At 40.0% G+C, this 12,500-nt stretch overlaps 1 protein-coding gene across 1 annotated transcript in view; it reads right to left on the reverse strand.

Annotated features, from left to right (window-relative positions):
• The window catches only part of LOC122247722 (Wnt family member 1 wingless), a 121,368-nt gene that overhangs the window by 30,483 nt on the left and 78,385 nt on the right, over positions 1-12,500 (reverse strand). The window contains 2 exon segments of the mRNA XM_086538224.1: positions 6,149-6,288; positions 6,693-6,818. Coding sequence (XP_086394350.1) covers positions 6,149-6,288; positions 6,693-6,818 — 266 coding nt within the window.

A 12,500-nucleotide genomic window follows, 5' to 3' on the forward strand; every position in this document is an offset into this window, starting at 1 on the left:
TATATATATATATATATACATATGTATGTATATATTTTTTTTTCTCTCTTTCTCACCTCCTCCCTCCCACTCACCCCCACTCCCTTCTCCACTACCCACCCTCCCACCTACCCTCCCTTCCTCCCTCCCTCCACCTACCCACTCTCCCTCCCACCCTTCTCCCCACCCACCCTCCTCCCCTCCCCCTTTCTCCACAACACGCCCCTCACAATCTATCTCTCTATCTCCACCACGCTCATCACAACCACGTAACTCTCTCTCTCTCTCTCTCTCTCTCTCTCTCTCTCTCTCTCTCTCTCTCTCTCTCTCTCTCTCTCTCTCTCTCTCTCTCTCTCTCTCTCTCTCTCTCTTCTCTCTCTCTCTCCTCTCTCCTCTCTCTCTCTCTCTCTCTCTCTCTCTCTCTCTCTCTCTCTCTCTCTCTCTCTCTCTCTCTCTCTCTCTCTCTCTCTCTCTCTCTCTCTCTCTCTAACTCCTTCCTTTCTTCGCCACAAGCGTGATCACTACCTCCCGCGGTGTTCGGACAGGCTGGGTAGCCTTGACTTAGGCTACATGGGTGGGACGGTGTGGGTGGCGGTAATGATTTTGAACACAATGGATTTTTTTTTTCTTTCTTTCTTTTCATCATCATCTCTCCATGAGTCTTCTCACTGGATGATATAATGATTGATTTGCAACGTTATCAACAATTTTTTTTCTCACTTCTTTTCTATTCATTATGATTGTCTTCATTTATCATCATCAGGCAAATGGTTATCAAGTGAAAAGGGAGAGATAATTATTATACATTAAGCGCGCATTTGGTCCTTGAATCAGAAGAAAAAAAAAGGTTGATGGCGTATAAGGTTCATGAGTTTATGTGACCATGAATAATTTTTTCTTCCTTATTTTATTTTATTTATTTATTTTATTTATTTATTTTATTTTTTTTTTTACTGATTTATTTGTTTGTGTTTTTCTTTAATCTAAATTTCTTGTCATTAAGGATAAGGTTCTTGTCTGATTTATCCATAAAGTTACAGAGTTTGAGAGACCCTCACTGTATCACTCCCCCCCCCCTACCCCCTTCTTTTTTAAGTCTCCCCCCCCTCTTTCCCCCAGCCCTTCCCCATTCAGGTATCCCCTCCCCCTCCTGCTCGATCTCCCTCCACCCCCACCCCCCCTCAACTCATTCACCATTCAAGTACCCCCCCACACCACCACCACCACCTTTCTCCCACCTAGCACCCCTCCTCGACCCCCCACCTCATTTCTCTCCCCGCCCATCCCACCCCCACCACCACCACCACCACCACCTTTCTCCCACCCAGCCCCCCACCTCATTTCTCCCCCGCCCTCCCCCTCCCCCTCCTCGACCCCCCACCTCATTTCTCCCCCTCCTCCTCCTCCTCTCCATCCCCCATCCATTCACCTCCTTCTGCAGGATCTTCTCGTCCTTAGATTTAGCAGATGGAGATAGCTCTAGTAAACAAGACGACCAAGTTCTCGTAAATTATGGCTGAGGGACAAGTGCTCGACACTTTGATTCCGGTGATATATCCAGAACCTTAATTAATTAAACGGTTTTCTACAACACCAGTTGGTATTTTATTTCTCTCTTTTTTTTTCTACATACATTTTCGCGGTTAATTATCATTATCTACTTGATTATCACATTAGTTTTTACTGTTCGTTAGAGACGGCGTGCCATTAGAAGGAAAATTCACTTTATATATGTAAAATATTGTGCTCGCAGCGTAACTAATTATCTTTTTTTTTTTGGAATTCCTCTCGACGTAGCATAAAAAAAAGAGACCGGCGTTATGGTCGCCTCACACCGAGTCATAAATAACAAGGCGATCTCCCTCATAATGTAACACTCCTCGTTATATCTCACTGCCTAGTCTCGTGTAACAACCATTCTACCGCGAAATTGATGGCCCGAACCTTTGGTAATCGAAGCCCGAGTAACAATCCAAATACCCGAACACCGTTACCCAACCCGGAGATAACTTTATCCGACGTGGGAGCGGCAGCGAGGCGGGTCGAGGTCGGTTAGTGTACAAAATTTGCCACGGTCGGTGTCAAGAGGCGGCCCTCCGCACAAACATCATTATCAACACCGCAGCGACTATTATCTTGCCTTCAATAACTTCTTCACTTACTTCATGACTAGTATGATTTTCGTGTTCATCATTTGCATGGTTGTTTGCATGAATATGACGGCCAGACTGTCAGATGTGCTGCTCGGATGCGTGGACGGACGCAGCCAATGTTGCTTGAGCTTGCGAGTGAGGCAAGAGAGTGCCACTCGCGTCCGCTTGGGATCTACGACAGTATTACAGCTGTAGCACATAAACCTTTGTATCAAAAGTTTATTTTCGGCGTCTGAATGTTAATAATGGTGGAAGAGCCTTGGCAGCTGGGAATGTCTTTTTTTCTAACCTGTTCGCACTGATCTTGGCCTTTCCAGCATGTGATGTCTGTTCGTCTGTCTTGCCACCGGCGCGTCAGGATAATTCCGAGAGAGCAAATGCGTTCGGGAAAGACATGTTTATCATAATAGAGTCCGCATTTTAATCATCATTTTCATGTCGATATATCAGAGAGAGAGAGAGAGAGAGAGAGAGAGAGAGAGAGAGAGAGAGAGAGAGAGAGAGAGAGAGAGACAGAGAGAGAGAAACATTCATACGGAGATGCCAAAAGAAGTGAGATAAATTAAGAAAGAGGGCAAGTGAGATGGGAGGAAGAAAGAAGAGCAAAGAGAAACACGAAAAGAGAGAAAGAGAGAGAGAGAGAGAGAGAGAGAGAGAGAGAGAGACAGTCATACGGAGATGCAAAAAAAAAAGAAAAGTGGGATAAATTAAGAAAGACGGCAAGTGAGATGTGACGAAGAAAGACGAGCAAAGAGAAACACGAAAAAGAAGAGAGAGAGAAAGAAAGAAAGAAAGACCAAACTCGCCTCGGCAGTGGTAGTATCTCATCTTAACGTCAGCGGCGCCGGTAGCATTTTGGTCGAGAATTCGTTCTGGTAACGTGGTCGCGATCACCGAAGAGCGTTAAGAGAATTTGCTTGAGGCTTCGAGTGGTGTGACGCGGCTGTGACGGCGCTTGTGGCAGTAGTAAACGCAGCTATAAACACTGTCATGATTGGCATCAGCGGTATAAAGATTAGGTATCTGTGTTCTTCTTGTTCGAGTAGCAATTTGTCATATCAAATACCCCGGTAGTCTTATTTTTTTTATATGTAGTGAGAGAATCAATAATAAAAAAAAAACGTATCAGTCTAGATCCATTCAAAAACAAACTGGAGATAAAAGAAGACAACATCAAAGGGATTCCAACCATAATCAGACCGCATAGAAATGACACATCACTGCGCGTCGAAAGCAGCAATTAAAACCAGAAATCAAGGGATCCTTTGTGTATCCAGCATCCCCCCCCCTCCCCTCCCCCTCCCTTCCCCCTCCCCTCGCCTTTCCAAAATAGATCTAATCCCTCCCTTTGCCGAAGCATCAACTCCGAGACAAGCAGGGAGTAATAAACAACATGGAGCGTCGATGAGGGGAGGGGGGGGGAGGGGGTAGAGGGTCCAACTATAGTGTTAGTTAGTGTTACTAGTAATAGTTGTGGTTGAGGAACCCCGGTTTATGGTAGGTTCGGTGGTAGGTCCGAGACTAATTATGTTACCTGCCGAATATGTCCAATTTCTTTTGTGTTTTGGTCGCAGGACTCGACCGGGAATTGGGTCTCCTTTTTTTGGGCGTCTGTTTAATTGGAACTTCAAAGAAAAGTGGTCAGGGGTAATTAAAGCCACTTAGTGAGGGGTCATTAAGCACTTGACACAGGGATGGTTAAAGATGGATTCTTCTTTTGTCTCGTGAAAAATAAGTTTTGTCAACAGGGAAAAACAGATGAACAAGGAAACAGACCACAGGGTCAAGATAAAAGATACGTCCTTTGCATCATGAAGTGAAAAGGGGAACTGCTGATATAAACTATTATTATCTTAATCAATACTTATTAGCATTATAGAGATTCTAATACAGACGATACGTAGTTGATGATTATATATAAACGATACCAACTCATAGAAAAGGCACTAATAACGATGACATGACGAAACAAATAACACAATAAAATACGTCATGACAGAGACGCCGGCGTAACGGAGAGAAATACGTTTTCTTGAAAAAAAAACAGGTAGAGTGCGTGCTGATTCGCCTCACTCGAAAGTTAACCAAGAAATGTCCAAGACAATGTTTCTCACCACGAAAGGAGGGGAAAAAGTGTTTTTGCGGCGGGTCTGGGAACTAGCTCGGTCTGGTAATACTGATCTGGGATTTTTTCCCCTCTCTTTCTTCCCAAAAGTTCTCTCTTGTTGACTGCTATTTTCCCTCTCTCTCTCTGTCTCTTTCTTTGTCTCTGTCTCTCTCTCTCCATCTCTCTCTCTCTCTCTCTCCCTCTCTCTGTCTCTCTCTCTGTATGTATGTGTGTATGTGTTTGTGTATGTGTTGTATGTGTTTTATGTGACTATGCTACTAAATAGCCTATTATTCTCACCCCTTACGTTACTATGTCTCCAGACATAACAATGTATCTCTCTCATATCAAACTTTCATTTGCCTTTCATATAAAAAGGTGTGTATATATATATATATATATATATATATATATATATATATATATATATATATATATATATATATATATATATATATACGATAATAATAATAATTACAATAATAATAATAAGGTGTGTAGATATATTTATATATATAATAATGATAATAATAATAATAATAATAATAATGATAATAATAATAATAATAATAATAATAATAAGGATAATAATAATAATAATAATAATAATAATAATAATAATAATAATAATAATAATAATAAATAAATAAATAAATAAATAAAACATATTTCTCATCTCTATTTCCTTTCATTCTCCTATCACTACATCGCCAAACTTTGACCTTAGCGGCCAAAAGCAAAAACACCATAAGGTCATTTACCCGAAGTAGCGGTCTGTGCAATTTCCTTATTTCACGGTTTATCAATCATTCTTTTCTGATATGATCTCTAAATACGTTGGCATTCACGGTTACTCCCTCTAGAAATTCTTATCGCATACCGTATCCCCTAAGATATTTCATGGGAATTTTCGAAATCGCCATCATGTATTTTATATATTTTTTTTTTTTTTTTTTTTTTTTTTCTATTTTGTGTACATGTTTGTCTTTTATGTTGAAAAAAAAAGCGAGGGGGATTGCATTGGATCTGGGTATAGGAAGGAGAGGAAGAGGTAAATAGAGAGTGAGAAGAGGAAGAGGAGGGAGAGAAAGAGAGAGATGGAGGGAGGGAAAGAGATTCAGGGAGAGAGAGGTAGATAGAGAGAGATGGAGGGAGGAGAAGAAAAAGAGAGGGAGGGAGGGATGTAGGGACAGAGAGAAAGAGAGGAGAGAGAAAGAGAGGTAGAGAAGGATACATAAACAGATGGAAAAGAAAGGCAGTCTTAAATGATTACACAGAGCCAATATACGAAAGACAGACTCACATCGAAAGAAAGAAAATTCAATGGTTTATTTACAGCAACCAAGCAAAGTTAAAATAGAAAAATGATTACTAATGATATTGTTATTATTAGAAATGAAAGTTATAATAATAATGATAATGATAAGAGTAATAATAATAATGAGATTATATTACATTAATGATAACAATGGTTGGATATTAATGAAATGGTAATGATCACAATAATGATGATAATAATGGTAATGATAACATTAATGATGAGAAAAAAATGATAATAATTGTGATAATAACATTAATGATATTGATAATGATAATAATATCAATAATGATAATGATATCAATAAGGTTAATAATGATAATTCTGATAACAATGATAATTCTAATAATAATGATAACAATAATAATAACAAGCTAATAATATCAATAATAAGGATGATAATAACAATAATGATGATAATGATAATAATAATGATAATAATAATGATAATATCAATAACAACACACAATAGTAATGATAAAGCGAAGATGAAAAGGGAGAAAAAAAATGATAATACTACCACTACTATTAATAATAAACTAATTATGAAAAAAAATAAAAAATAAAAATAGAGAAAAAAAAAACACTCACCAGTCTCCCCACTTCGTTATTGTGAAGATTCATCGGAAACCTCGGGTCGCGCCCCTTCTCCCCGGCGTCGACAAACAGCCGGGAGAAGTTGTCGCCGAAGTCAATGTTGTCGGAACAGCCGCCCCATTCCCAGTCGAGTCCTGCGGTAGAAACACGTGTTATTACGATGTGGTGTTGATGTCTGTGTGTGTGTGTGTTTTTTTTTTTTTTTTTTTTTTTTTTTAAATAGTGACTTTGTTATTATTGTTTTCATCATTATTTTTGTTGTTGTTATTATTATTGTTGTTGTTATTGTTATATTGGTATTGTTATCATTGTTATATTATTATCATTATTATATTATTATCATTATTATATCACTATCATTATTACATTATTGTCATTATCCTTATTAAATCATTATTATTATCATCATTATCACAATCGTTATCATAACCACTACTAATACATCTACTATTGCCATCATTACCATCATAATCATCATTATTTTTATCTCTAAAGATAATGATAATAATGCTATTCACAATCCTCAAAACTAACTCACCTGAAGGTCCTTCTGTCCTATAGTCGCAATTGCAGGAGTCGATGGATCCTTCAGTGCACGCGCGTGTTACGGTGTGTGTGACGGCGGCCGACGTGAGGGCGTACAGGAAGGCTGTCTCTCTGCATGCTGTGGGCGGGAAGAAGGGTCTATGTTATTACGGGTGATTGCGAAACAGCCACACACATGTATATATGTGTATATGTATGTATATACATACATGTATATATATATATATATATATATATATATATATATATATACTTATACATATACATATATGTATACACACACACACATATATATGTATATATATACATATATATATATATATATATATATATATATATATATATATATATATAGTATGTATACATATAATATATTATATATATATATATATATATATATATATATATATATATATATATATATATATATACCATATATATATATACCTGTATATATATATATATATATAATATATATATATATATATATATACATACACAATAACACACACACACACACACATATATATATATATATATATATATATATATATATATATATATATATATATATATATATAATATATATATATATATATGCATACATGTATGCATATACTCTATGCAAGTGTGTTCGCATATAAGTCTAAATATATAAATAAACACACAAAAAAAAAAAAATTCTTAAGATCTAGCATAGATTAAGATGGCAGAAATGCTTATCCTTATCTGTTCATCCATATGATACAGCAGGCAACCCCCAAGGCAAGGATACCTTTCAAGGCGTAAATCAAGGAATGCATACTAAAGATGACACAGAATGATCCCAAGGAAAAAATAGATGCATTCCCGGGTCGAATTCGAGAGTGTAACCTGCCTGGGAACCTCTCTATATAACCCATGCTGAATATTCCCCCCATATCTTCTTTTTCGTCTTCTTCTTTCATTACTTTTTTTCTTTCTTTTTCTCAGTCTTTCTTTCTCTCTCTTTTTCTATCTCTTTCTTTCTTCCTCTCCCTCTCTATATTTTTGTTCCTGTTTCTTTTTCCATCCTTTACTCCTTCTTCCTCTTTCCTCCTCTTCTCTCACTTTCCCCCCTTTCGCTCCCGCATATTTTTCGTAGATTGCTTGTTTTTTTATTTCATTTCATTTTCGTCTTTGGTGGTCTTCTTCCTCCTCTGTCTTCTTCCTTTCCTTCTTCCTCACCCTCATCTCTTCCCTCCTTTTGTTCTCCTCCTCCTTTTCCTACTTCTATCTTCTTCTTTCTCCTCCTCCTAATTCTAATCCTTATCTTATTTTCTTATCACTCATCCTCCTCTTCATCATGATCATCCTCCTCTTCCTCTTCGTCCTTCCCCTTTCACTTTTTTTCCGTCCTCTTCCTCTTCCTCCTTTTCCTCTTCGTCCTCCTCCTCTCCCTCCTTTTCCTAATCGTCCTCCTCCTCTTCTACCTCTTCCTCTTCTTCGTCCTCCTCCTCTTCCTCCTTTTCCTTATCGTCCTCCTCCTCTTCTACCTCTTCCTCTTCTTCGTCCTCCTCCTCTTCCTCCTTTTCCTTATCGTCCTCCTCCTCTTCTACCTCTTCCTCTTTTTCGTCCTCCTCCTCCTCTCCCTCCCCCTCTTCCTCTTTTTCGTCCTCCTCCTCCTCCTCCTCCTCTCCCTCCTCCTCCACCACGTCCTCAGTTCCCTTCTTACTGACCTATCAAAATTCCTGAGCCGGAGAGAAAATGATCTTTACAGCGGCCAGACTCTCTTATGCGTCACGTTTTGGAATAATGATCAAGAATCATTGATTATTGATACCCCGATATTACTCCCGGTTGCATTCTTGTTGCGACGTTGCAGGCAGTTAAGGGGTTATGGTTTGGGAGAAGCCGTTAATACAGGTTATAGTTGACAGAACCGTATACTTAAGTTTTGTGATTGCAATAGTAGGTACCGGTGTGATAATGTTTTATTGCTTTTTATTGTTCTTTTTTTTCCTCCTCTTTTGTTAAGGGTGTTGGTATAAAATGGCGGAATATTTCATCTTTGGAGAAGTAATGATACTGCCTTTGTGTAACTCATGTGGTGAAGTGTAGAGGGATGAAAAATATGTTTTTTAGTCGAGTACGAAATTTGAGATCTTTATGTTCATGTGGATTTAGAAAGATGATGATGATGATGATAGTAAAAATGGCAATAGATATAAAGATGATGTTAATAATAATTGTGATGAGGATAATCATGATAATGGTAATGATGAGGATAATTATTATCATAATCATAATATATAATGATAATAGTAATGATAATGATAATGACAATAATGATGATAATAATGATGATAGTAATAATAAGAATAAATATATTGGTAATAATAATGATAACAATGATGATAACTATAATAATAATAATGATGATAATAATAATAATAAGAATAATGATAATAATAATGAAAATAATATAAATAACAAGTTATGGAATCTTGACATTTCCTCATCACGAAATCAACAATAATCCCTGACTTCTTTCATATCTTTCCTCCGTAAACAAACAAACAAACAGAATAAGACCGCAAATCGCCGAAGCGAATCCGAACCAAGAACGAAGCAAGCCGAACCGAGAACGAAGCAAGTCGAACCGAGAACGAAGCAAGCCGAACCGAGAACGAAGCAAGCCGAACCGAGAACGAAGCAAGTCGAACCGAGAACGAAGCAAGCCGAACCGAGAACGAAGCAAGTCGAACCGAGAACGAAGCAAGCCGAACCGAGAACGAAGCAAGTCGAACCGAGAACGAAGCAAGCCGAACCGAGAACGTGTGGGGCGCAGGGCATCCTACCCACTATGATCGGAATTGCATCCAGGTCGATATGATAATGATATGTAAGGATAGAATCTGTGGGAAAACACGGAATCCTTATCTCGGCTTATCTCCAGCACAAGATTGATGGGACTCGAACGCGACCAGGGTGAAGCCTTGACACCAGCTGGGTCGAACCCTGGTATGTGGCAGCTCCTGGGAACTCGCCCGGCGCGGCTGCAGGTCTTAATGGGGGTTTTATGCATGGCCTTGATGGCCAGCGCACATAAACATAGAGGGGTTTCATTATGTCCCTGCCTGTGCGTGTGTGTGTGATTATGTATACATATATATATATATATACATATATATATATATATATATATGTGTGTGTGTGTGTGTGTGTGTGTGTGTGTGTGTATACATACACACACACACATATGCACACACACACACACACACACACACACACATATATATATATATATATATATATATATATATATATATATATATATATATATATATATGTATATATATATATATATATAAACCCTGCACATGGATACTCCCAAGCGGCCTGTGGGATGACACACTGTACAAACCTAAACCAACAAACTATTAGTCAGCGTCGGCATAAGCGATGGGGTTTATAAACTACCTGACAGACGTCTGTGGATCACGCCGGGGTGTGTCCGTGCACGAGCGCTGAGGTGTAAACTGATCAACGAACCTGAAGCCCAGGTGAGTCATTACGAGACATTAGATGAGATAATCATGAAATTTAAAGCCTGAAAGTGCCAATCACGGGCATCGATCCGAGTGTACGTCGGGCGCAAAAAAAAAAAAAAAAAAAAAAAAAAAACGGCAGAAAAATCTTGAATTATAGCATCCGGTAAAGGCTTGATAAAACGGGCGTCCGAACGCGACAAGTCGTGTGAATAAGGCTATGGAGGCTATGAATGGAGGCTTTATGTGGCGGCCGCGGGTGACTTTCGGCGCCGTTGGACGGGCCTATTGTGGCCGCCTAACAGCAAAAACAGCTGAAGAGGTTCCGAGAGCCTCACTTATTGCGCTCGCCCTCGGAACCGCTTGCGCTGTTCGAGGCGGGGAAGAGCTGCTCTCGGACATCCTGACGTCAGCGCCGTTGCAGGAGCGCAGTTGGAGGCGCCCTTGCCGCCCGCCCGAGCTCCCCCGCGAGGAAGGGCGCACATAAAGAGGGCAGCGGGGTAATGGAGAGCGTAAAAAGAGACCTTTGGCAAGATACCGGACAAAGGTAAGCCCCTCGCGCCGTCGATATCGACCTCGGTGTTGATAACGCCCGAATTAACGTCACCGCGGAGGACCATTAACAATTCATTTTTCTTGTAGTTCGCTGACGCCCCGCCAGCACCTCCTCTCGCGCGCTCTCGGGGACGAAATATATCGAGCTCTGGCGTGAGAAACGGCGACGAGGTGACGGCTCATGGAAGGCCAAAGGGCACGGAGAGCGGACGGAGATAGAGCAATCAAACGCTTATAGTCCGAGCGAAGAGGGCGGAGCGGGGACAGGGGTGGAGGAGGAGGGCGAAGCGAGAGAATAATAAGAAGTGTGGGGATCAGAAGAGGGAAGGGAGAGAGAAAGGAACGGAGACGATCAACATACAGAGAATCTTAAAAATAAATTCGCCACATCGCCATAAAAAAAGGTCTCTTAAAGCTACCAACGAACAACGAAATAAAGAAGAGAGCTGAGCAAAGAAAAAACAACAACAAAAAAACTCAAGAGTGTGAAGGCGACACCCGTGACTGCCCCCGCATGTTCCCTCAGGCGAGTTTCATTCTTGTGAGTCTCCCATGGCCGCGGTAGTCATCAGGCTCATGTAATTTATTCTGATTTGAGAGATATTGTCATCGTTACTCAGCACGTGACCTGACTTCTAATGTGCGCAGGCTGTATACATCGAATATTCTAAAGCTTCTATGCAGAACAAGCCCCCGTCAGCACCTAGATGAAGACGAGAGATAAGAAGGGGAGATATCAATGGTAGCGCAACGAGGTAAGAGGTCCCTTTAGGAAGCATGGTGGTGGTGGCCCCTGAAGGTGAGACCGGGGGATTCCTTCCCGCAGATTTCGAGGACGAGCGAGGAATTCAGTGATTTTATCGTGTCTGTTTTCCTTTTTGACTTTTTTCTTATTTTCATAAATCTATTTTTTTTTTTCTTTGTAGGGGGAGGGCGGGGGACGGGGGGTAGCACCGACCAACTAGACAATCAATACCGAAGGATGTTCTTTTTTTCTTCTTCTTCTACTATTCTTTTTTCATCTTTTTTTTTTCCTTTTTTTTGCGTCTGTGTGTGTGCGAGAAAATGTACGGCATCCCGCGCCCAGCATTGTTTCATCTTTTTTATTACGTTTGAGTAATGTCGACCGGAAATAGTTGTTGCCGGGAGAATAGCCTCTCATACATGGCTGAGATATTAAGGGATGCGGCACCTATCGAGAGATAATATCAAACAAGTAAAATCAAACAAACAAAAGATTCAGAGGAGGAAAGAAAAGGGAAAGAAGATAACAATGAGAAGATGAAGAAGGAAGAGAAAAGAGGGAAAGAGGAGGAAAAGGAGAAGACAAAGAGAGAGAGGAGACAGTAAAGGGCCGCAGCATCCATCACGGGACAGACGAAACCGACCGCTAACAAATAGGAAGCAGTTACAGTGATTGATGGAAACGCTTCAGCATCACTTTCAGGCGTCCTCACGTGTGTACGCTTCCTGTGGCGGAGTTTCGATTTCTCTTTGGGTGAATTTGCGTTTGTTTGCTATCTTTCTCTCTTTTTCTTTCTCTCTCTCTCTCTCTCTTTCTCTTTCTCTTTCTCTCTCCCTCTTTCTCTCTCTCTCGCTCTCTCTTTCTCTCTCTCTCGCTCTCTCTTTCTCTTTGGTCTTTCTCTTTCTCTTTGCTCTTTCTCTTTCTCTCTCTCTCTCTCTCTCTCTCTCTCGCTCTCTCTCTCTCTCTCTTCTTTTTCTTCTTCTTCTTCTTT

Source organism: Penaeus japonicus, unplaced genomic scaffold (genome assembly GCF_977035675.1).
Source record: "Penaeus japonicus unplaced genomic scaffold, GWHDUDI00000001_assembly GWHDUDI00000007, whole genome shotgun sequence".
Classification (NCBI taxonomy): Eukaryota; Metazoa; Arthropoda; class Malacostraca; order Decapoda; family Penaeidae; genus Penaeus; species Penaeus japonicus.